We start from the raw sequence: 22683 nt of genomic DNA, 5'->3' as shown, positions 1-22683 counted from the left end.
GTGGGCAGCATGGGGTGCTGGACTGTGTACATGGAGAGTGTAGTGAGCACTAACCCTCAGGATTCCTTCCTTCCCTCTGCTTTTGAGCATGGGTGCGCTGTGCTCAGCCCAATGGGCTCACTGGGCGCTCTCTTTCTCCTTCTCCCACTGAAGAGCCTCTGAATTTAATTGGACACTTGATTTTCTTGTACAGATCCTGTCATCTCTCAAAGGGCAATACATGACGATTATAAGAATACATTTATTACTTTTAATTAATCAGCTTTGATACAATGGATACATACTAAAAAAATAGCCCAGATCTTTTAAAATGCCTGTAATTTAAACATTAATAAACTTCTTTCTAAAAAAGAGCAATCCAAGCTTAGACGGCCTCATCAGTCAGTTCTACCAAATAAGTTAGAAAGCAATGGTGTCCATGTTGTGAAACCCACGTGACCCTCCCAGGGTCATCGCAGCAGACCACATCTCAAGACAAAACTGTTCTCACCTGCACTTTCTCTGGATGAGAAAGGGGGGAAGCACCATATTCTGAAGGGTTCCAACCACAGTGGAATTGCCGTAAGAAAGTGCCTTGACCAAAAGCAACTTAGGAGAGCAAGGGACAATCCAGTTTACAATTCCAGGTCACTGTCTGCCAGTGAAAGGAAGCCATGGCAGGGACTCAAGCGGCCAGTCACCTCACACCCGCCAGTAGTCAAGAGCACCCGGGCTTGCTGCTGAGTGGGTAAGCCAAGCAGGTATCCTGCTAAGGTCACTGAAGGTAGCCCCCTGTGGGCGGAGGGTAAGCATGAGTCTTTCATCTTGGGGCCTGTTTTGTGGGTGGCCTGATGAAGGGGCTGATTGATATTCCTAAGTGTCAAAAGGTTAGCCAGGCCTTCCAGTACTTCAGTACTTTCTGGTGGGAAATGAAATCTAAACATCCAAATGCAGTTGCCCCGTCATGTTCCTAGGTGGTGCTGTTCCAGGACGCTCTATGGATATTCAAATCCTCAGGTCCCTCACAGAGGGTGACAGGGGGGCTTATGAACTTATGACATCTCTGTGTACTTGACACCACCACTATATTATGTTCAAGGCCTAGAGTCAATGCTGGGCAAATAACCCAGCATGCTGTGCTTCAGGAAGCAGGGACTAGGAAAACTGATACAATTTGATTTTAGGGTTGATTGAATCCTTTGGGGTGAAGCTCAGTGACCCAGAGCATCAACTGTGTTTTGTGCTGGGTCTGAATAGCTCCTCATGCTTCTTCTCCACCCTTGCTTGTCTCTGACTGTACAGTGTTAATGTTACAGCCTGACCAAAGGCCTAAGTCAGTGCTACAGCGCAGGAATCCGGGTCAACCAGGTTCCCTGGCACCTCTCTCACAAAAGCGGCCAAGTCTAAGGAGTTGTTTGAATTCTGCTCACTGAGACACTCGCCATCCCCACCATGGTTGGTTCGGAGCGTAACTACTTCAGCATGGTAAGGTACCATCACCACAACAAGAGCTTCTTTCCTCACCAACTGGCTTTTAGGAGTTCCCAATGAAGCCATTGGGTTGTTAAGAAACCCTGCATTGGCCCGGGGCTGTGGCCCAGGTGGCAGAATGCCTGCTCTGTTGGCCAGTTTCTGTTAACTTGACCCAGGCTGGAGTTATCTGGAAGAGAAAAGCTCAGCTGAGAAAACGCCTCCCCAGGATTGGCCCGTGGACCATTTTATTGATTAATGGTTGATGTGGGAGGGTCATTCTGCTGTGGGAGGTGTGTCCTGAGCTGAATAAGGAAGCAGGCTGGGAAAGGCATGAGGAACAAGCCAGTAAGCAGACTCCTCTGCTTCAGTTCTGGCCCTAACTTGTCTCCCTGATGGATGAGGCCATGAAAGTGTAAGGTGAAATAAACCCTTGCTTCTCCAAGCTGCTTTTGATCATGGTGTTTTATCATAGCAACAGATACCTATGATGGCTGGTTTTTAACGGGTTAGTTTTCTTTAACTAAATAGACAGGAATTAACGTATTAGAAACTCTGGAGGTGAGGCATGGGAGCCAAGGCTCTTACATTGCTTCCGGGTTCATCACGCAGATGGACACTCCACAGTGGCAATTGCTTGCATTGTCATATGTTATCCCCATGCTGAGGCTCAGGAGCTGAACTAAAACAATCGCCAATGATTCCAGAGTTACAGCTCTGGGGTGCTGGAAAGAAAACACACCAGACCATAAGTATGTGTATGCGTTGTGGAAAGCATCTTACTTGAGCTAGGAAAACGTGATTGGTTACTCACAATAGCCACACGGTCAAATAAAGGGGAAGCATGCATTGGTGCTAGTCACGGAAGCGCAACCCACACTGCAACAGTGTGCTACAGGCAGCACTGCAAGCACAGGAATGATCTCAAAATGCGTGCCTTTTAATAATGTAAGTAAGCGAAACACTCAGAAACAGTAAATTTAATAAATTTAGATGGGATCAATTCCAGTTGGAATATTGATATGTATAACTTAGTGGTTTTGAGCATTTGCTGCTCTTCCATAGGACCCAAGTTTGATTCCAAGTACCTACATAGATGGTCACAGCTGTCTATAACTCCAGTTTTTTTTGTTTGTTTGTTTTTTTTTTTTGTTTTTTTTTTGTTTTTTGTTTTTTGAGACAGGCTTTCTCTGTGGTTTTGGAGCCTGTCCTGGAACTAGCTCTTGTAGACCAGGCTGGTCTCGAACTCACAGAGATCCGCCTGCCTCTGCCTCCCAAGTGCTGGGATTAAAGGCGTGCGCCACCACTGCCCGGCCTATAACTCCAGTTTCAGGAGATCTGACACCCTCTTCTGGCTTCTGAGGGCACTGCACACTTGTGTATAGATACACATACATGCAAAACACTCATGCACGTAAAATAAAAATAAAACAAAAATGTAATCAGTCAGGTGGTGGTGTCTCATGCCTTTAATCCTAGCCCTCAGGAGGCAGAGACAGGTGGACTTCTGTGAGTTCAAGGCTGGCGGGTCTACATAGTGAATTCTAGAACAGCCAGGGCTACATAGAGAAACTTGTCTCAAAAAAACCCTAAGTAGTCAATAAATAATTAAAGTATTTAATTTAATAAATAATAAGATCATGACATAAATAAAGTAAAATAAAATCACTTTAAACAAACTATGAATGATTAGAAAATTCAAAATAGTCATAAATAAATATCAGCATGTAGAAGAATGAAAATAGATCCATATTTATCGCCATAAAAAGAAAGACTTCAGCATATGTTGTGATCTAGCTGCCCTCACTCCCCCTGACTGACAGCAGAACTTCCTTGTGGTCTGTAATTGACAAGGATGTTTGTGTTCTTTCTGGCAGGTGTTTTTCCACAGAAGCAGGAGAAGTATAAAAGACTTTAGCTCAGGGCAAAATAAAGGCTGCTGTACTTCCACCTCCATGTCTCAATCCCAGCACCCCCCACCAGTCTTGGCAAGTCCAGGCTGGCCTCCAGCTCATGATCCTCCTGCCTCTGCCTCCTTCAGCAAATCCTACTGGCATGCACCACTACAACCGGCCACACTACACCTCATAGAAGAGAAAGTAAGAAGTACACTTGAACACATTGGCACAGGAGACTACCTCCTAAATATAACCCTAGTAGCACAGACACTGAAAGAAACAATAAATGGGACCTCCTGAAACTGAGAAACTTCTGTAAAGCAAAGGACATGGTTAACAAGACATAAGGGCAGCCTACAGAATGGGAAAAGATCTTCACTAAACCCACATCGGACAGAGGTCTGATCTCCAAAATATACAAAAAAACTCAAGAAATTGCACACCAAAAGAACACATAACCCAATAGAAAATGGGGTACAGACCTAAACAGAGAACTCTCAACAGAGTAAAAAGACACTTAAGGAAATGCTCAACATCCTTAGTCATCAGAGAAATGCAAATCAAAACAACTCTGAGAGTCCATCTTACACCTGTCAGAATGGCCAGGATCAAAAACACTGATGACAACTTATGCTGGAGAGGTTGTGGGGGAAAGGGAACACTTCTGAGTTGCTGGTGGGAGTGCAACCTGGTACAACCCTTTTGGATGTCAGTGTGGCGATTTCTCAGAATAGGAAGCAACCTTCCTCAAGACCCAGTAATACCACTTTGGGCATATATCCAAAGGATGTGCAATTGTGCCACAAGGACATGTGCTCAACCAACTATGTTCATATCAGCATTGTTTGTCATAGCCAGAACTTGGAAACAACCTAAATGCCCCTTGACTGAAGAATGGATTAGAAAAATGTGGTACATTTACACAATGGAGTACTGCACAGCAGGAAAAAAAATGACATCTTGAAATTTTCAGGCAAATGGATGGATCTAGAAAAAGCCATATTGAGCAAGGTAACTGAGATCCAGAAAGACAAATGTAATATGTATTCACTCATAAGTGGCTTTTAAACACAAATTGAAGAAAAACCAACCTACAGGCTATAATCTCAGAGAAACTAGGCAACAAGAGGACCATAAGAGAAACATACATGGATCTAAATTGGAAGAAGAAAAAGACAAGATCTCCTGAGTAAATTGGGAACATGGGGGTCACAGGAGAGGGCAAAATGGGAGAGGGGAGGTAGGGAGGGGAGTAGAGAAAAATGAATAGCTTAACAAAAGCAATAAAAAAAGAAAATTTGGATGGGAACTGAGCCTTCTCTCATGTTAAATAACAGCCTAGAGCAAGCATCTCATCTACTGGAGCCAGAGAGCACTTCTCCTAGAGATCACAAATGAGACAAAACAGCCATTTGTCAACCCTACTCAGTGTTGTTCAAGCCAACTGTCTCACAGATGCTCAAAGGTTATGAAGGGGAAAAGGGCTTTCATTTGCTGAGGAAAAGATTCCCTCGCCATGGAAACTACAGGAGTCAGACACTTGGGGCAGAGTGCTGTGTCTGATGGAGAACGTGTTCATTCATGTTATATATGTGTACCTGTGTTATTTTGTGTGTCCTTGTATATGCCTGTGTGTGTGTGTACATGTGTGAGCATGCTCCTTCGGGCATGCATGTAGAGGCCAGAGGCCCACCTCAGGTATCCTTCTCTTTGCCATCTCCTTTTTGAGACAAGGTCTCTTGCTTGACATGGCGCTTAGTGCGGACAGTACTGGCTGCTGGGGAGCTCCACAGATCCTCTGCTCTCTGTCTCCCAGCACTGGGGTTACAGTGTGAGCTAACATTCCCAGCTTTCTTACATGGTGACTGGGGAATCAGGTCCTTTTGTCCACACAGAGGACACTTTCTTCACCAAGTCATTTCGTGGTCACTGTTCATTAACTTGTCTGCAGTAACCACTACACAGTCTGTGTATGTAAACCAAGTGCTACACACACACACACACATATGTGTGTGTGTGTGTTGCATCTGAATGTTTGAGGAAGTCATACATCCCACCTTTAGAGAGCAGGGAAATAACTTTTTCCATAAAATAAAAGAGACATTTACCAAAATATGATTTATAAATTTTAAATATGAATTTTCTCTTTCCCAGCTTCACTGTGCTCCATTTTGCTTATTAGAGTGGGATCATTCTATGTCGCCTCTCTGAAACTCCAGTAGACATTGCACAAACTATGTTTGGTGCTTGTACAAAAGAAAGGAGCAGGGGGCTGGAGAGATGGCTCAGAGGTTAAGAGTATTGCCAGTTCTTCCAAAGGTCCTGAGTTCAATTCCCAGCAACCACATGATGGCTCACAACCATCTGTAAGGGGGGTCTGGTGCCCTCTTCTGGCCTGCAGGCATACACACATACAGAATATTGCATACATAATAAATAAATAAATAAATAAATAAATATCTTAAAAAAAAAAAAGAAAGGAGCAAGTTCTACAGGGAGAAGCACCAAAGTGAAATGATATCAGTATTACACAGTATCAATGCCCTAAGAGTCCTACAATAACGCAAATTTTAATGAGGGTAGCAAATCAAGAAAATCTTTAATTTTATACTGTTTATACTGCAATTTGTTATACAGATTTACTCTATTTTTAATTGTGTGTGTGTGTGTGTGTGTGTGTAGTGCCCATAGAGGCCACAAGAGGGCTTCGGATCTCCTGGAGCAGGAGTCACAGCTGGTTGTGAGCTAAAGGATGTGGGTGGATGCCAGGAAGGGAAGCTGGGTCCTCTGTGGAGGAGCAAGAGCTCTGCAGCAAGGCCCCCCCCGTCAGGAATTCTAATCAACCAGACTAAAGCTGGAGCATACCAGAGCAACGCCTCCCGCGTAGTTCTTGTCACACATCTTCCCTTGAAAGGTGGCACCGACGTAGTCTGAAGTTTCTCTATAACTAAATTGAAGACAGATGATAATTGTATAATTTTGCAAAAGTTAGCAGAGTTAACGCTCTGTTTCCACAGGACAGAGTTTAGTGTTGCTCACTGATTCAGATTCTTCAATTTTCCACTGACATTCGTGTGACATGGGTTAGGATGTTCCTACATTTTCTAAAAATGATAAAAATCCATTAAAAATAGGACACGCACTTTCACATGGGCTTCAAAACATAGTGACGATGAATTCAATGCAGTGACTATTTTAGAATAAAATGGATATAGTCTCTGAAATAAATATAAAAATAAATAAAATTCCTTAGAATGGCAAAACGAGGCAATGAAGCTGGCACAAGGCAGAGTCCAGGGGGAGGTGTGATGTCTCTTCCTCTTCTGGTGGCCTTAACAAGCCATATAAAGCAAGCATGTGACCGAATACTGAAAGTACTGCATGTCATGTGTGTTCCGAAATTGCCAGTGATAGAAAACAAGGAGTCTATTAAATCGGGGCTTGTATATTAAAATTTCAACACATTACGTTCATGGTATATTAAAACAGTAGTTCTCAATCTGTGGGTCATGAACCCTATCTCCAAAAAATATTTACATTACTGTTCATAACAGTAGCAAAACTACAGTTAGGAAGTAGCCACAAACATAACTTTATGGTTGGGGTCACCACACCATGAGACACTGTGTTAAAGGGTCGCAGCGTGGGGAAGGCTGAGGACTGCTGCTGTAGACTGTTCAGAAGCATCTTCCTTTCTGTGTTTTCATTCTTCCGTAGTGTGTGCACGCGTTCATCTGTGTGTGCCCTGGGGTTACAGAAGCACAGGCCACCTGGCTTTTGTACAGGTTCTGAACTTGGGGACTCAGAAATGCACAGCAAGCCCTCTAACCACACAACCATTTCCTCAACGTTTCCTCATTGTTCTTGTAGTCATCATTACTATTATTTCAAAGAGCAAAACTAAATACCTACATTCACAGAACTCAGACAGATGTCGTGAGCTTCACTTGATGGAGTGATGTGTGCTCTGTGCTAAGAAGACGCCTGGAAGCTGGACTGAAGAAATGAGCTTCAACTACAGACAACCAAGTGAGGGACCTTCATGATTTCACCATAGTAAGTTGTCCCAATAACAGTTGCAAAAATCACAGAGAACTTGCTTTTTCTCTAAAATGCTTGTGGATTGTTGGAAAAGGGATCAGGCTGGCCAGTTTCTCTGGATGTAACACGTCACATTTTTTTTTTTTGGTTTTTTCGAGACAAGGTTTCTCTGTGGTTTTGGAGCCTGTCCTGGAACTAGCTCTTGTAGACCAGGCTGGTCTCGAACTCACAGAGATCCGCCTGCCTCTGCCTCCCGAGTGCTGGGAACATGTCACATTTTGAGGAGGTACGTACACAAGTAAAAATGCCATGTCGTGTGGACGCAGAACAAGGTAAGACTGCTTCCAGTTCAGGAACCTGTAGAGCAACTCGTTAGCATCACCGGTGGTCAAGATTTTGTTTTCATCCATCCAAAATTCCAGGGAAGACAGAATTACTGTAAGATTAAAGGGGGCAAAAATCTAAAATAGAACACAGACAGAAAACCTGTTCAAACGACATGATCTAAAGGGACTAGGCAAAAGAGCTCTGAAAATCAGTTCAGGTCATGCATTTAACTGCACTGGACTCAGCATTTGAAAGTGTTCCTCAGTGGTAAGTGTCCTGATCTTGAAAGTTATACTGGATACTTTAAAATGCTCACACTTTTAATGCTTGCATATTCCTCTCCCAGGAAAGTCTCATTGTATGTAACCCTTCCAATGACTTACTTTCTGTGTAGAAGAACTGAAACCTCCAAAGCAACTCAATGAGCCTCCCATCACTCAGCATGCATCTTTATGCCCTTCTACAAAAGAGGGTATGGGGCCTCTTCGGGACAGCAGCAAGTGTGGTGCTTTCAGTGATAATGTCCCATGTAGGTGCTGGCATCTGGATATTGGTCACCGGTTGGTGGCACTGTTTGGGGAGGTTTAGAAAGTGTGGCTTTGCTGGAGGAAGCGTGTCACTGGAGGCGGGGCTTGAGGTTTCAGAGCTGAACACCACTCCCAGTTGCTCTCTCTGCTTCCTGCTCTTTGTTCCAGGCATGTGCTCTCAGCTTTCGTCTCTAGCTGCCATATCTGCCGCCTCCTGCCCTGCTGTCTCCACCATTAAGGACTCTAACCCTCAGAACTATAAGCCCAAAGAAACTCTTCCTTCTATAAGCATCTTTTTTATGGTTTCTATTGCTGTGAAGAGACACCATGACCACAGCAACTCTTATAAAGAAAACATTTAATTGAGAGTGGCTCATGTACTGTTCCAGAGAGTCAGTCCATTATCATTCTGGCAGGGAGGAAAGCGGTGTTCAAGCAGATGTGGTGCTGGAGCCGAGAGAGCTACATCTTGACTCAGAGGCAACAGAAAGCCGACCGACTGCCACACGAAGTGAAGTTTAAGAAAAAGATCTTAAAGTCCGCCCCACAGTGATGCACTTCCAACAGAAGTTGTGGCCCAGATTAGAGGTGTGCCATCTGGCCTCGGGGTCTGGATTAAAGGTGTGTGTCATCCAGCCTCCTCCAACAAGACCACACTTCCTCCAACACGGCCACGGCTCCCTATGAGTATTGGAGGCCGGTTACATCCAAACTACCACAGTAAGTTACGTTGTATATAGTGTTTTATCACAATAATGGAAATGTAAGCAAGACACAAATGTGAAATATTTTTTAAGAAACAAAAAAGAAAATACTTACAGCATTTGCCAGTCCGATCAACTGGAAAATCTTTTGAGTGACAATGGCTGAATCAGCCCCAATATGCTCATACTGTAAAATAAAATTGCCATTTATATACATACATATATTTGTTCAGCATTGATGATTCAATTCTTCTGTTAGAAGTTTAATATAGCAAAGCAATAAGATGTCTTAAATCACTAACATATTTTAATCAGCATTATTTTATTATTCATATCATATAGTGTGAAAATAGAAAATATAAAAAGATCTGAAAAAATTCAAGCTAAAATTCCACTCTTAATAAATTAAAGATAATAATAGATCCGGATAGAAAACGTTAGCTTTAAATTATTTAGATGTGACTATCTCAGTGTTTTGCTTGTTATGTGTGCATCTGCAGTGGCCATGGAGGCCAGGGGAGGGCATCGAATCACATGGGCTTGACTTAGAGGCTGTTGTCTGTCAGTCACCGCATGGGTGCCGGGAACTGAACTCAGGTCCTTTGTAAGGGCAGCAAGTGCTCTTAACCAAAGTCATCTCTCCAGCTCCAGGAAGCAACTTAAGACTGGGAAAATTCCCAGAATCTGTATATATGTGAAAAGCTCCCAAAATGTTACATACTGAGTGATTCCATTTATACAGTGCTTTGGAAATGAAGAACACTTTAGTGGGTTATGAAGGCCGGTGAGATTGGGGGAGGGAGGGGTGTGGCTGGAAAGTGGCATGCTGTGACTCCCTGTTGGGGTGCAAGGATCCCGTAGTATCTTGACTGCGGTGTTTTCAGCGTGCTGGCTGCTGCAGCACTGGCAGAAGGCGTCTGTGTGTGCACGTGTTCTTGCAAGTATGTGTGAGTACATAACTCTCCTCAGTAAGAAGGTAAACTAGTAAATGAGAAAGCATTTTAATAAAGATTCCCAGCTATGACAAAAGGAATAATGGGGAGAAAAAGAGTGCAAATAATTGAGATTATTAAAATCCGAGTTATTGCCTTCTACTGTGAGACATGGGAGAATTGTTTTCCTGATGCTTCACTGCTAATAAACAATATCCAGGACAAATGCAATTGGAATATACTTACCATTTCTTTCTCAACTACAATATGTATTTCCACATAGTAAGGGACAACCTGCGGTGGCTGGAAAAAAAAATCCACAGACTCGATGTCAAAATGCTAGTGAGATGAATGTGGAGAGATTTTCATTTCAGAAATAGAACCAGAAGCATTCCCAAGGCAGCTCCTCCAGACTCCTCTCCACCTGTTTCCCGGTCCTACTCTGCACCTTATCCAGAAGGTAATCCATCTCTCTTCCTTTCTCTGCGTTCTCACTGATCCCACCTCTCCCGTCCTTTCTCCAGGTTCTCATTCATCTTGTAAGTAGTTCTGTTAGCTGAATGGCATTCCTTTTAAACTTCATCTTTATTTTTAAATTAAAAAACAACTAATGTGCACCTGTGTGTGTGTGTCTGTCTGTCTGTCTGTTGAATGTGCACCACGGATGTGCAGTGCCAGCATTTGTGGCTCTCTTGGATATTTATTTAGTCACAGTTAATTCCCCAGGCCAGGTCGAGAGCAATTCGCCCATATTTTGCTCTTGATTAAACCATTTTATTTATTTATTTATTTATTTATTTATTTATTTATTTATTTATTTGTGGTTTTTCGAGACAGGGTTTCTCTGTGGTTTTGGAGCCTGTCCTGGAACTAGCTCTTGTAGACCAGGTTGGTCTCGAACTCACAGAGATCCGCCTGCCTCTGCCTTCCGAGTGCTGGGATTAAAGGCGTGCGCCACCACCGCCCGGCCTGATTAAACCATTTTTAGACATTCTTGGGATGTCTATGTGTGTGGGGGTCTGTGAACAAATAATTTGTGTATCAGAAAATTACTTGATACCATCTAATTAATCCCCTACCGTGACACTTTGTATCTTATACTTCAGGTCCCTTAGTTCAATATCCTTCTCGGCATAGAGTAAAGCGTCTCTTTTCTTAGGTTCCACCTGATAGATCACGTGTTCAAAACCAATGGAAGATTCCAGAGGCTCAATTCCATAGCTAACATTTCCAAACTGAAGAAAACCTCTGCCAAGAAAGAAAAAAAAATACAAGTTATAAATAAACCATGGCACAGGAAAGCATCAGTCAATTGCCATGTACTTAATGCATTTTCATAAGTTCACTGAGTCCTACTGTGTTACTGAAGAGCCACACACTGAGAGACACAGAAGAATAACACAATTGGGATATTCCAACTATTAATATCTCATGACTCTGTGGGGCTAGAGAAATGGTTGCGCAGTTCAGAGCACTTGCTGCTCTTCCAGAGGACCAGGGTTTGGTTCTCAGCTCCATATGGCGCTCACAACCACTTGTAGTTCCAGTGTGCTCATCTAGTACACATGCCGGCACACACATATACACATAAAAATAGCAAAAAATAAATCCTGAGAATTTTTTTATGAACTCCAAATTTAAGAATAACTTAAATTCAGCATGAGGGTAGAAGCTGTTTTTAAAATAATTTCCATTTATAATCTTTCCATCTATAATCCATTTTGTGCTCCACACATTTACACACACACACACACACACACAAATTTGTTTTTTTTTTAAAAAACCACAACATTTTATATACAATTATGCATTACAACCTGAGTCCAGTACACGTGCTAACAATCACCATAGAATCTGGATAACCTTCAACGTATCCTTGGAAGTAGCAGGCATTCTGAAACAGAAAGAGAAAAGGCACAATGTATCCCTTGTGGTAAAGGCAGCATTGTCAGAGACCACAGATTGTCAGCTATTCTATCAAACACCAGTTGTTTCCAAAAGTGGACCCATAAGACCAGTGGGTGGAGGGGAGCACAGCTTTCCAAAGTGCTCTTGCAGTTTTGTAATCAACCACATGATTTTTCATATATTCTCCCTGCCTCCCTCTCCTTCCCTCCCTCTCTCTCCTTCCTTCTCTCCCTTCTTCTCCCACCCTCTCTCTTTGAGAATGGGTCTCACTATGTAGCCCTGGCCTACCCGGAACTCACTAGGTAGACCAAGCTGGTCTCGATTTCACAGAGATCTGCCTGCCTCTGTCTCATTAAATATGATTTACTTTATCGATAATTAGGATAATTATTGATAATCAAAAGCTCTTTTTGTTTTGTTTTTATCCTCTCTTGACTTAATTCTGCAGGTTAGACAAGTAAAAGGAATTGAAAGGGGAAATTTCTTCTCGAGAGTATTTTGAGTGAGATGTTAGATTGGCATGCAGAGCTCTCTCAGAGAAGCCAGCAATAACTCCAGAAACAGGACCATTAAATTCATGGAGCTTCTTAATATGTGGGTCCCCCAGCTGCAAGGGCACCACCAGGCAAGGGAGCAGGGGGCCTCTAATGGTTCAGTCTTCCAGGTTCTGGGGAGTGGCAAGGGTTTCAGAGGTGCCAGAAATGAGATGCAGAGCCTTGGAAGAGTTGATGACACTGATGGAGGTCCCAAGATGCATGCCCAGGTGCCATTCCACCTTTGGGCTGATGACGTGGCATGGCAGAGAGACAGTGTTTTCCAGGGGCTGCTTCTACCCACCTACCCCAACCCTGGAGGATGTATTTACATCACTCGCATCTTTGAGGACAGGATGCTTACAGGGAAGGGTGGTTTGAATCAACCTGAATCCAAGATGGCCACCAGCCTGACCACATGACAACCTCTAACCTCTGTGTAGCTTCCATACCAAGTGACACACCTACCAGGACCCTTAACAGAAAGCACTGGACCATAAAAGGGGCAAAGAGAGGCAGTGCGTGGCTTAGTAAAACACATCTTTTCTGCATAGATAACGTGTGACTTTCTCTGGGCAGGTGAGCTGAGAATTTAATTTGTGAGGCTCCCAGGGGTTTGCTCTCCCTTGTCTGATAAACTTGTGCTGCTGACACTTAGCCTAGGATCTGTCTTTGGCTTTGTGGCACTAAACAGTCATCTCTCCAGGGTGGGGAAAATAATCTGTGGGTCACACGGGAATCTGGCAGGAACTAAGACCCATGAAGCTGGCAAGCCAGGTGCTAGCTCCAGGTGGATTACTGGAACAAGACCGGAAATGCTTGAAGTTGATTTCTTCCAGTGCTGGGATTTGAACCTAAGACCTCCTGCATGGTAAGCAAAGACTTTACCACTGAACTATGTCTCCAGCCCAAGATTGGAAACTCTTCAAAGGTTCATAAGTGTTTTGATGGCATCATTGAACATGGCCAGAACATGATTAAAAATACATTTTTGGGGGTGGTGGTGATGTGGTGTACACCTTTAATCCCAGTCATCGGAAGACAGAGGCAGGCAGATTTCTGAGTTTAAGGTCAATCCTGTCTACATTGTGAGTTCTAGGCTAGTCAAGGCTACATAGTGAGATCCTGTCTCAAAAAAAAGTACAGAGAGAGAGAGAGAGAGAGAGAGAGAGAGAGAGAGAGGGGGGGGGGGGAAGTAGCACACAGTCAAAACAAAACAAAAAAACCACAACAGAATAACAGTTCGACATTAAAAGAGAGGATTTTGAATTACCAAATACTAAAACACATGCTAAAACTGTGATCAAGAATTCCAAGGAAAAATTGGGCACAACAGAGGATCAGCTAGAGAGTCAGGAGAACTATGGAGCATAAAAAGCCAATTAGAGCAGAAAAGAATACTTTAGGTGAACACACCAAGTAGGTTTCACTGCAGAAACAAGGGTCAAGAAACCCTTCCAAATCAGTCCAGTGAGACTTGCCAAGACGGCCTCACTCAGCAGAGGAGGGGCTAGAAAGTGTGAGGAGAACCTGGGGAGGTGGAATTCCAGGACAACATGGAGGGACTGGAAAAGTGGAGACTGTCTAACCCAGTAATGGAGGTTGGGAAGGCATTTATCCTCTCCACCAGTTCCCTGAAGTATAGACTTGCCTCATGTAACCAGAAGTCAAGGTCAGCACTGCTGTATCCATCCACCTCTGATCTAGAAAAGCCCAAAGGAACTGGTTTAGCTCTTACTTCAGAGGTGCTTTTATTAGCATCAGCTTTTAGTAAAGACCAAGAGTGAGCCAAAAGGATGCCTCCAAGAGCAAAGATGAGGATGCTGAGGGTTCTCCGGAAAGTGAACATTGACCCAAGCAGGGTGTGCTTTCTGATTGACAGAACTCACTTAGGTCACCTTAGAGAGAGTAGGCTGTCAAGAAGATGGTAATCAACCTCTTCTGGGATTTTATTTGCAGCAGAACAAGAGGAACTCATGCCTACAGGCATAGTGAACAACCAGAAAGGTACAGGTTGTAGGGAGAAAGTGATGCTAGATTCGTCAGCTTTCTGTGTTCAGCCTCCAACTAGCTGACTGGCTTGTGAGGGACAAACAGAGGATAGGAGGCATGTCCTGGGTCACAGAAGGCATGGAAGCTTGACCTACACAGCTGTCCCTCCAAGGCAGGCACACTGGATTACAATGAACTATAGAACAATGTGTGCCCTGAGACATGGCTAAGACATGGCAGTGACCAGTCAACAGGGAACAGAGCCTGACAGTGGTATGGGCCAAGAAAAAGAGAACTCTGCACGTCCACTTTCTTCCAGGCTGACCCTGGGCACAACTCTAACTTCATCATCCTGTGTAATAATCCCAGCACAGACTTAACACCCGACGGGCAGGAGGGAGGACAGACCGTTAACCGACAATTAACAGAACTTCTAACAATTACAAACATCAAGGATGGAGACAATACTCAGACTGGCTACACGACAATATGCAAAATGTCTAATTTCAAACAAAATATTGGTAGATATCTAAAGAAACAAACAAGCACAAAATAATTGGGGAAAAGAGCCATTTAATAGAATCTCCCAACTTTCGAGAGGCTGTGTGCTTGGATTCCTGAAAAAGCCTTTGTTGAGCCCCTGATCCCCAAAGTGACAGAATCAAGAGATGGAGCACAGACCCGGCTGCGTGGTGCACACCTTTAATCTCAGCATTTGGGGAGAAGAGGCTGGAGGATCTCTGTGAGTTCGAGGCCATTTTGGTCTACAAAGCGAGTTCCAGGACAACCAGGGGTGTTACACAGAGAAACCCTGTCTTGAAAAACCAAAAAGCAAAGAAGAGTGGTGGGGGGAGCATTGACTGTCTACATGGCTGATTTGTTTTTTGGCATATGTTGTAATTTCCAGGATAGTATGATTTTTAGGGATGAATACAACTTTTGAAAATCATATTTTCTTGTTTTTTTTAACCTATTTTGATGGCTAGAAACAGGCTTAAGGCAATGTTAGGAACCCAGATTATCGACATGAAGGCATGTATTAGTTGTGTTGATGTCATCATTTAACAACTCAGCACATTTAGGTTTTAAATAAAGCATCTTTTTTCTTAGCCTTTCCTTAAAGTCGTGCTTTTGAAGAAAGGAAGCAGAGTCTAACCATTGTAGAAGTGGCCTCACAGTCATTATGTCCCAACCTTGCTGCCTTAGTCTCCTGAACTGAGATAACAGACGTGTTACTACGCAGGCTTTTGTTTCAGAGGATTTTTGTTGTTTTTCTTATTGCTTATTTCTTGACCTGGTCCAGGCTGGTGCACTCCCTATGTAGCTGAGGGTGACCTTGAACTCCTAATTCTTCTGCTTTTACCTCCTGTGTGTTGAGAATACAAGCATATGTCTCCATGTTCAAGTGTGAGCTATTGTGGCCTTGTGTCTGTCTGTCTTTCTCTCATACACACATAAACACACATGTAAATCTCTGTGTGTAACATGACAACACCATTGAACAATATGCACTATGTATTTATTAATATCGACTCAAATGTATCTGCTTTCCCAGTTGCACAGCAATTACAGCAAGGCATCCTAGTGACAATTGTGAACTTCACAGAATCTAGACTCGCCTGGGAGACGGTCTCTGGGAATGCCAGCTGGGGAATCACCATGCTTTTGTTTACTGAGTTGGGAATTCCCCTCCACCAGGTGTTAGCATTACTCCCTGCCTGGGATGCGGGACTTAATACATGGAGAAAGGCAGCTGAGCTGCAGGATGCTTCCATCTCTCTCCGTCCTTAACCAGAGATGCGACGTAAGCAGTTGCTTCAAGCTCCAGCCACCTTGCTTACCCCGCCAGGACGAACTTAAATTATGAGCCAGAAAAAGCCCTTTCTCCTCCAAGATGCCTTTGCCAGCGTAGTCTTCTCCCAGCAACAGGGAGAGAAATCTAGACACAAGGACCGTGTCTATCCCTTTGTTTTGTTAAAATCTTAGTCTCTACAGAGGATGCCATCATTACTTAGAAAACAAAAATTCAAAGGAGAGAGGAGGAGGAAAGGAGAGCAGAGGAGGGGAAGAGGGAGCACAGGGCAGGGCAATGGGAGCAATAAAAAGTGCACTTCAGGCATGGCTTCTCTAGTTCTGCAGTTCTGCCCACATTTCTCAGGTGCTTCCCATCCCCCAATGTAGATTCCGTTAAACAAAGCTCCAAGTGTTTCAAGGGTGTGAAGATGTAATATTTTCCTAATTGTTCATGAAATTTTATGTGTTCTCATTTGGTTCTTGGGCAACTTCAGAGGACACCTTGGGGTTCTCTTGTTTTCCCACATATGGCTTCCCTGATTCAAATCATGATTTCCACTAACACCCGTATACACACACACATACACACACACACACACACACACACACATTAGCTCACGCCATCGGGAAACCAGTAGTTCGGAAACACCGCAGTCTGCTTTGGCTTAGTAATAACCTGCTAATAAGATAAGCACATCTCAGCCGCAGGAAATTATTAAATTTATGTCAAAGCTATAGAGGACATCTCGGCTGTGTGCTCTAGGACTACACCCCCAAGGCAGAGCGAGATGGACGCATACCTGAAAATGCTGGTCAAGAGGCCTCATGATTCCCGCGTTGTCATAACGGTAAACTTTAAAGTTGGGAGGCAAGAATGCTCTGCAAAGGTAATGATTAAATATATTTAATAGAAAATGGTTTCCTACATGTTTAACTTCTAAAAGATCATTTTAATATACATTATCCTAGGTAAGTTTGCAGAAGATTTCTTCAGTGTCTAAATCTTTTACGTCTAGGCTAAGTTTCCCACAAATCGCCAGAACTATTGTTTGTAAGTCACTCGGACGATAGGGTCCTCCTTTTAGAAACCAAAGAGACAAAGATTCCTGCTATGCCCAGACCATGGACATAAGGAGGCTGCCTGTTCCAGGCCACTTTCAACATGAATACACAACAGGCAGGCAGATGAAGATTGAATTCCAGTCAGCCTCAGCACTGCCAGGACACTGGAAAGCAGGTCAAGGGTAAATGCTGAGCCCAACTGAAAGATCCAGAAGGAATTAGGCAGAAGCATCCACTAAATCATTCCCAAAGCCTCCATGTCCCACAGAGAGGTGGGAGAGGATTGTGGGAAATAAGCCATTTCCAAAGTGAGGTCTCCATGTCCCACAGAGAGGTAGAAAGGGGTCACAAGAAGGGACAGCCACAAAACAGAATTTTAAGCAGTGCCTACACACACGTGGAAAGGTAGGTTCAAAGCTTGGATCTTTTGCAGGGAAGAAACAACCATTGAATAAACATTGTAGTGTAAGGAGAAAGTTCTCATGTTGAGAAGTAAAAAAAAAGGTTGGTGGGGAGGCAGGAGAGATGGCTCTGTTATTATGAACATTGTCCGTTCTTAGCACCCGCATGGTGGCCCATGGACCTCTGTGACTCCCATTTTGGGTGTTCTGATGCCCTCATCTGGTCTCTGAAGGGACCGTGTACACAGAGTGTACTTACCACACAGACAAAACACAGGCATGAAATAAAAATCTTATTGGGAACGTTTAAAATAAAAATTAAAACATGAAGGACATAAGAGAAGCCATGGAAGACACTTTCAGAGCACCAAGTCACGTGTTTGTGCAGAAGTTTAAGTTAGATGCTCACTGGATCTTGAAACTGGACCAAAAGAAACAACAATATGAATGTTAAAGTCAAGAAGTGCAGTGGGAAAATTGGAAGGGTATGGATAAACACATGTGATCGACCAGTGAGTGCAGAATGGCTTCAGTGAACAAGTGGTGAGTTGGTCACTCAGATTAATGTCAAACCAAAGGCCCCATGCGTGTCCAAAAGCATCCAGGAGAGGTGGGTGGGGCGAGAACAAAGGCCTGAAGCTGTCCTGTGGAACAATAGCTCCGCACCCAGCACAAGCGTCCTACAATGGTAAACCTGGATGAACCGCCCGTCTGTGTTTGGCATAAGCTGGTGGTCACGTTGGAATGAACTAGCTAAAAAGGTAGCTGGAGAGGGGCTGGAGGGGCTGGAAGCAGACCAATGACGCTGGCTGCTGACGGCTTCAGCCCCCAGAAGCACGAGGTCCAGGAATTTGTTACAGAGACTTCACAGTCTTCCCAACACAAAGCTGGAGAAAACTGAAGAACAAACCAAGGAGTGGTGGCACATGCCCATAAGCCCAGCACTTGGGAGTCTGAGGGAGGAGTATGAGTTCTCGAAAACCTTGGCTACATGAAAAGATTCTGTCTCAGAAGAAAAAACAAAACAAAACAAACAAACAAAGAGAAAAACTGAACAGCCCATAATAGAAAATTTCAAACATTGCATTTTAGGTAATCGCCAACAATAGTGATAAGTGAGATAAAGGCAATTGATAAAATATGACAGTCACCTACTTTTGCCTTAGGTTCAGAGTGTATGGTTTCCCTTCAATTGTGAGATTGTAGACTACCTGGAAGGAGAATATATTTAAAAAACAAGGAAGATAAGGGAGTTAGAAAGGAAAACTTTTTACATGGATGCTACATTTCAAAATCATATCAATACAACAAAAACAGAAAAAGTACAATTTAACGCTGACTTATTTCAAATATATGAAATGTGATGTTAAAAATGCTAGCTTCCAAGACAAAAACAGCAGCCAGAAAAACAAAAAAAAAGGTTGTAATTTATTATCCATTAACTTATCCAATCAGACAGATCTTTTAAAGAATGGATCACTTTTTAATTCAATAACCATGTTAGCTTGCTCAAGATTGAAACCACCATAAAACTCATGATTCATATCTGGGCAGCATATAGCAAAATCATTTAATTTCATATGCAGGAGAGCAAACTGTCAACGCACAGCAGGCAGTATTTGTAACGTTTTATAAAACTGGCTTGTGGTCTGGATATGGAGTTCACCAACCTCCATCCTAATATGCAGATTTAGAGAGGTTGCCCGCGGCCATCGGTTCCCGCTCTGCATGATGGCAGAGACTCCGTGTCTTTTAGTCCCCAAATACATAATTAATAGCATACCTTGCGGCATATTAAGGTCTTCGATCCTTCCCTTCTCATTTTCTTGTCTGTTATGTATTTGTGAGATTTACTTGCAATCCGATTTTGTTTTGTTTTGTTTTGTTTTGTTTTGTTTTTTGAGACAGGGTTTCTCTGTAGCTTTGGTTCCTGTCCCGGAACTAGCTCTTCTAGACCAGGCTGGCCTCGAACTCCCAGAGATCCACCTGCCTCTGCCTCCTGAGTGCTGGGATTAAAGGCGTGCGCCACCACCGCCCGGCCCTTGCAATCAGATTTTTATGCAGTTTGAGTTATATTCTTTTATAAAATTCTGCTTTATACTTCTTCCTTTGCCAAGATGAAAACGTGCCGCATTTTTGTACTTTGATTACGCTTACACATTTTTTTTTACTGCTAGGTTTTGTTCTGACTTAACAGATTTTATTTTGCTTATCGTTCTCTCATCTTTAAATAATGAGTTTTTCCCCCCACTTTATCTCCAATTTGTGTGCCCAGTCATCGTTTCTATTGGTTTATTTCCTTTTTGCATGGGTTGGTAAGCACTTTCAGGACAATGGTAGAGAAAACTAACCACGGGCAGCTTTACTTCCTTCTAGATCTCTTCTAGAACTTCCAATAGCTTAACTTTATGCTGGTTTTAGAGGGCATTTTGAATTCTCTGTAAGCCTGTGATTGGCCCCCATAAACACATAGGGAGTGGCACTGTTAGGAGGTGTGGCTTGGTGGAGGAAGAGTATCACTGTGGGGTGAGCTTTGAGGTCTCCTGTGCTTAGAATACCGCCCAATGTTTCAGTTGCATTCCCGTTGCCTGCAAGATTCGGGACTCTCAGCTACTACTCCAGTACCACGCTTGCCTGCTACCATGCTCTCCCTCATGATGATAATGGACTAAACCTCTGAAACTATAAGTGAGCCACCCCAATTAAATGGTTTCCTCTATAAGAGCTGATGGATCCCACTGAAATCAGGAACGAGACAAGGTTGTCCACTCTCTCCATATCTATTCAAGTTCTTTAGAGCAATAAGACAACAAAAGGAGATCAAGGGGGATACAAATCAGAAGAGAAGTCAAACTCTCACTGTTTGCAGATGATATGATAGTTTACACAAGTGACTCCAAAAACTCTACCAGGGAACTCCCAAGATTCATAAACACCTTCAGTAATATAGCAGGATACAAGATTAACTCAAAAAAAATAGCCTTCCTTTATGGAGAGGATAAATGGAATGAGAAAGAAATGAAAGAAACATCATCCTTCACAATAGCCACAAATAGCATAAAATATTTTGGGGCAACTCTAACCAAACAAGTGGAAGACCTGCATGACAAGAACTTTAAATCTTTGAAGACCCCAAAATATTAAAAGAACTCAAGAAAATTGGCATCAAAAACCAAATAATCCAATGAAAAAATTAGGTACAGACCTAAACAGAGAACTCTCAACAGATGAATCTCAAATGGCTGAAAGACACTTAAGGAAATGCTCAACTTCCTTAGCCATCAGAGAAATGCAAATCAAAACAACTCTGAGATTCCATCTTACACCTGTCAGAATGGCCAAGATCAAAAACACTGATGACAACTTATGCTGGAGAGGTTGTGGGGGAAAGGGAACACTTCTGCATTGCTGGTGGGAATGCAAGCTGGTACAGCCCCTTTGGATGTCACTGTGGCAATTTCTCAGAAAATTAGGAAACAACCTTCCTCAAGACCCAGTAATACCACTTTTGGGTATATATCCAAAGGATGTTCAATCGTGCCACAAGGATATGTGCTCATATATGTTCATAGCAGCATTGTTTGTCATAGCCAGAACCTGGAACAACCTAAATGCCCCTCGACCGAAAAATGGATAAGGAAAATGGGGAGGTTCCGATCCCTCAGAGCTGGACTTGTGGATGGTTGAGCCCTGTGATGGGGTTGTTGGGACCAAACTCCAGAGCAGCGCATGCTCTTAAACACTGAGCCTTCTCTCCAGCCCCTGAAGCACATCGTTTTAACAATGTTCTCTACTCTTAATTTGAACTCTTTCTGTCTGTTTGTTTGCTTATTTATTTATTGAGAAAAGTTCTCCCACTATAGTCCGAGTTGGCCTGGTACTTACTATGTAGGCCAGGCCTCAGCCTCATAGGTCCTGGGAGTACAGACGTGAGCCACCATGCTGGCTTAGGCTGGAATCATGAACACATTCCATTTCTGTAGGAAATGACTATGCAAACCAAATTTATCAAAAAATAGAGACTGAAGTTTCTGTTTCATTACTTTCTCTCCCTTTAGCAGATCCACTCATTTATTGCTTCGTTGCATATTCTTTTTAAAAAGTGATTTAGATTAATTACCTAATTGATGCATCTGCGAGTGTGTACACACAGAGGCCAGGAGAGGGCACCAGGATGCCTAGCTTGGGTGCTGGGTCTCTGCAATCTGGTTCTCCAGACTGAACAAATGCTCCTAATCCATGAGCCATCTCCCCAACCCTATTGTTATTCTGACTTCTCTTAAGATATCTTCTTCCCTTGGTGTCCAAATGTGTCAAAGAGTTACTTCCCACACCCCTGCTGTGAGTTTGTAAACCTGATCCAAGGATTCCATTAAAGAAAAAAACCTTTTCTCAGTTAACAAAAACCTGCCCCTTACTCCTGTCTCTCAGGACTTCACTTCCTCGAGTTTTCCTTTTCTTCCCCTTCCCACCAGCCATTTGCAAACTGTGACGTCATTCACACTTGCCTTTGGCGCTTTCATCCTCTATGAGCTCCACCCACTCACACTTAAGTGTCTTTCTCTTTCTACTCTCTACTAAGTACAAATGTGTCCCCTGAGTCAGCAACTACAGTAGCTTCATGGTTTCAAAGGCTCTAGCAGGTCCCTTGCAGGGTCACGGGCAAGAAGGCATTAACCAAAGAGAGGGTTTGAGTCCTGAATTTTATGGTTAAGACAACTGCTTTTAAAATTTTCTACTCTGCTTATTGCAAGTCAGTGTCTGGTGGGTCCTCCTGGAAGCCATTCCCCCTCCCAGTAGAACCCTTGTCTGTTTTCCAGTTAAAAAGAAAACAAACACTTTTAAAATGCCCCTTTTAACTTATTAAAGTTTCATAAACACACACACACTCCTTTTAAAAGATGTATGAAAATCCACAAGCCTCACTCTTCAGAGCCACAAACGGAGAAATGCTAAGAAAAAGGTTTGCTACTTTAAGAAACACAGTTTACAACGATTCTAGAACTTACTTAAAAAAAAAAAAGTACAAGAAGCAAAGGACAGTAATCCTAAAGAGAAGCAAAAACAGTTTGAAAAGAATAGTCTTAACGAGGAATGTATTTGCAAAGTGGGAAA

At 43.0% G+C, this 22683-nt stretch overlaps 1 protein-coding gene across 1 annotated transcript in view; it reads right to left on the bottom strand.

Annotated features, from left to right (window-relative positions):
• Positions 1-22683, bottom strand: part of Adam2 (ADAM metallopeptidase domain 2) — a 45823-nt gene that overhangs the window by 22200 nt on the left and 940 nt on the right. Inside the window, exons 3-11 of the mRNA XM_057786552.1 lie at positions 18724-18779; positions 16906-16984; positions 11696-11772; positions 10958-11126; positions 10125-10181; positions 9062-9133; positions 7683-7849; positions 6213-6294; positions 2038-2174 (exon numbers count right to left, since the gene is read on the bottom strand). Of these exons, the coding sequence (XP_057642535.1) occupies positions 2038-2174; positions 6213-6294; positions 7683-7849; positions 9062-9133; positions 10125-10181; positions 10958-11126; positions 11696-11772; positions 16906-16984; positions 18724-18779 (896 nt within the window). The remainder of the gene's footprint in view (positions 1-2037; positions 2175-6212; positions 6295-7682; positions 7850-9061; positions 9134-10124; positions 10182-10957; positions 11127-11695; positions 11773-16905; positions 16985-18723; positions 18780-22683) is intronic.

The sequence above is a fragment of the Chionomys nivalis genome, chromosome 12 (assembly GCF_950005125.1).
Source record: "Chionomys nivalis chromosome 12, mChiNiv1.1, whole genome shotgun sequence".
Taxonomy (NCBI): domain Eukaryota; kingdom Metazoa; phylum Chordata; class Mammalia; order Rodentia; family Cricetidae; genus Chionomys; species Chionomys nivalis.
The sequence above is the reverse complement of the archived record's forward strand: the minus strand, read 5'-3'. Positions and strand labels throughout refer to the sequence as shown.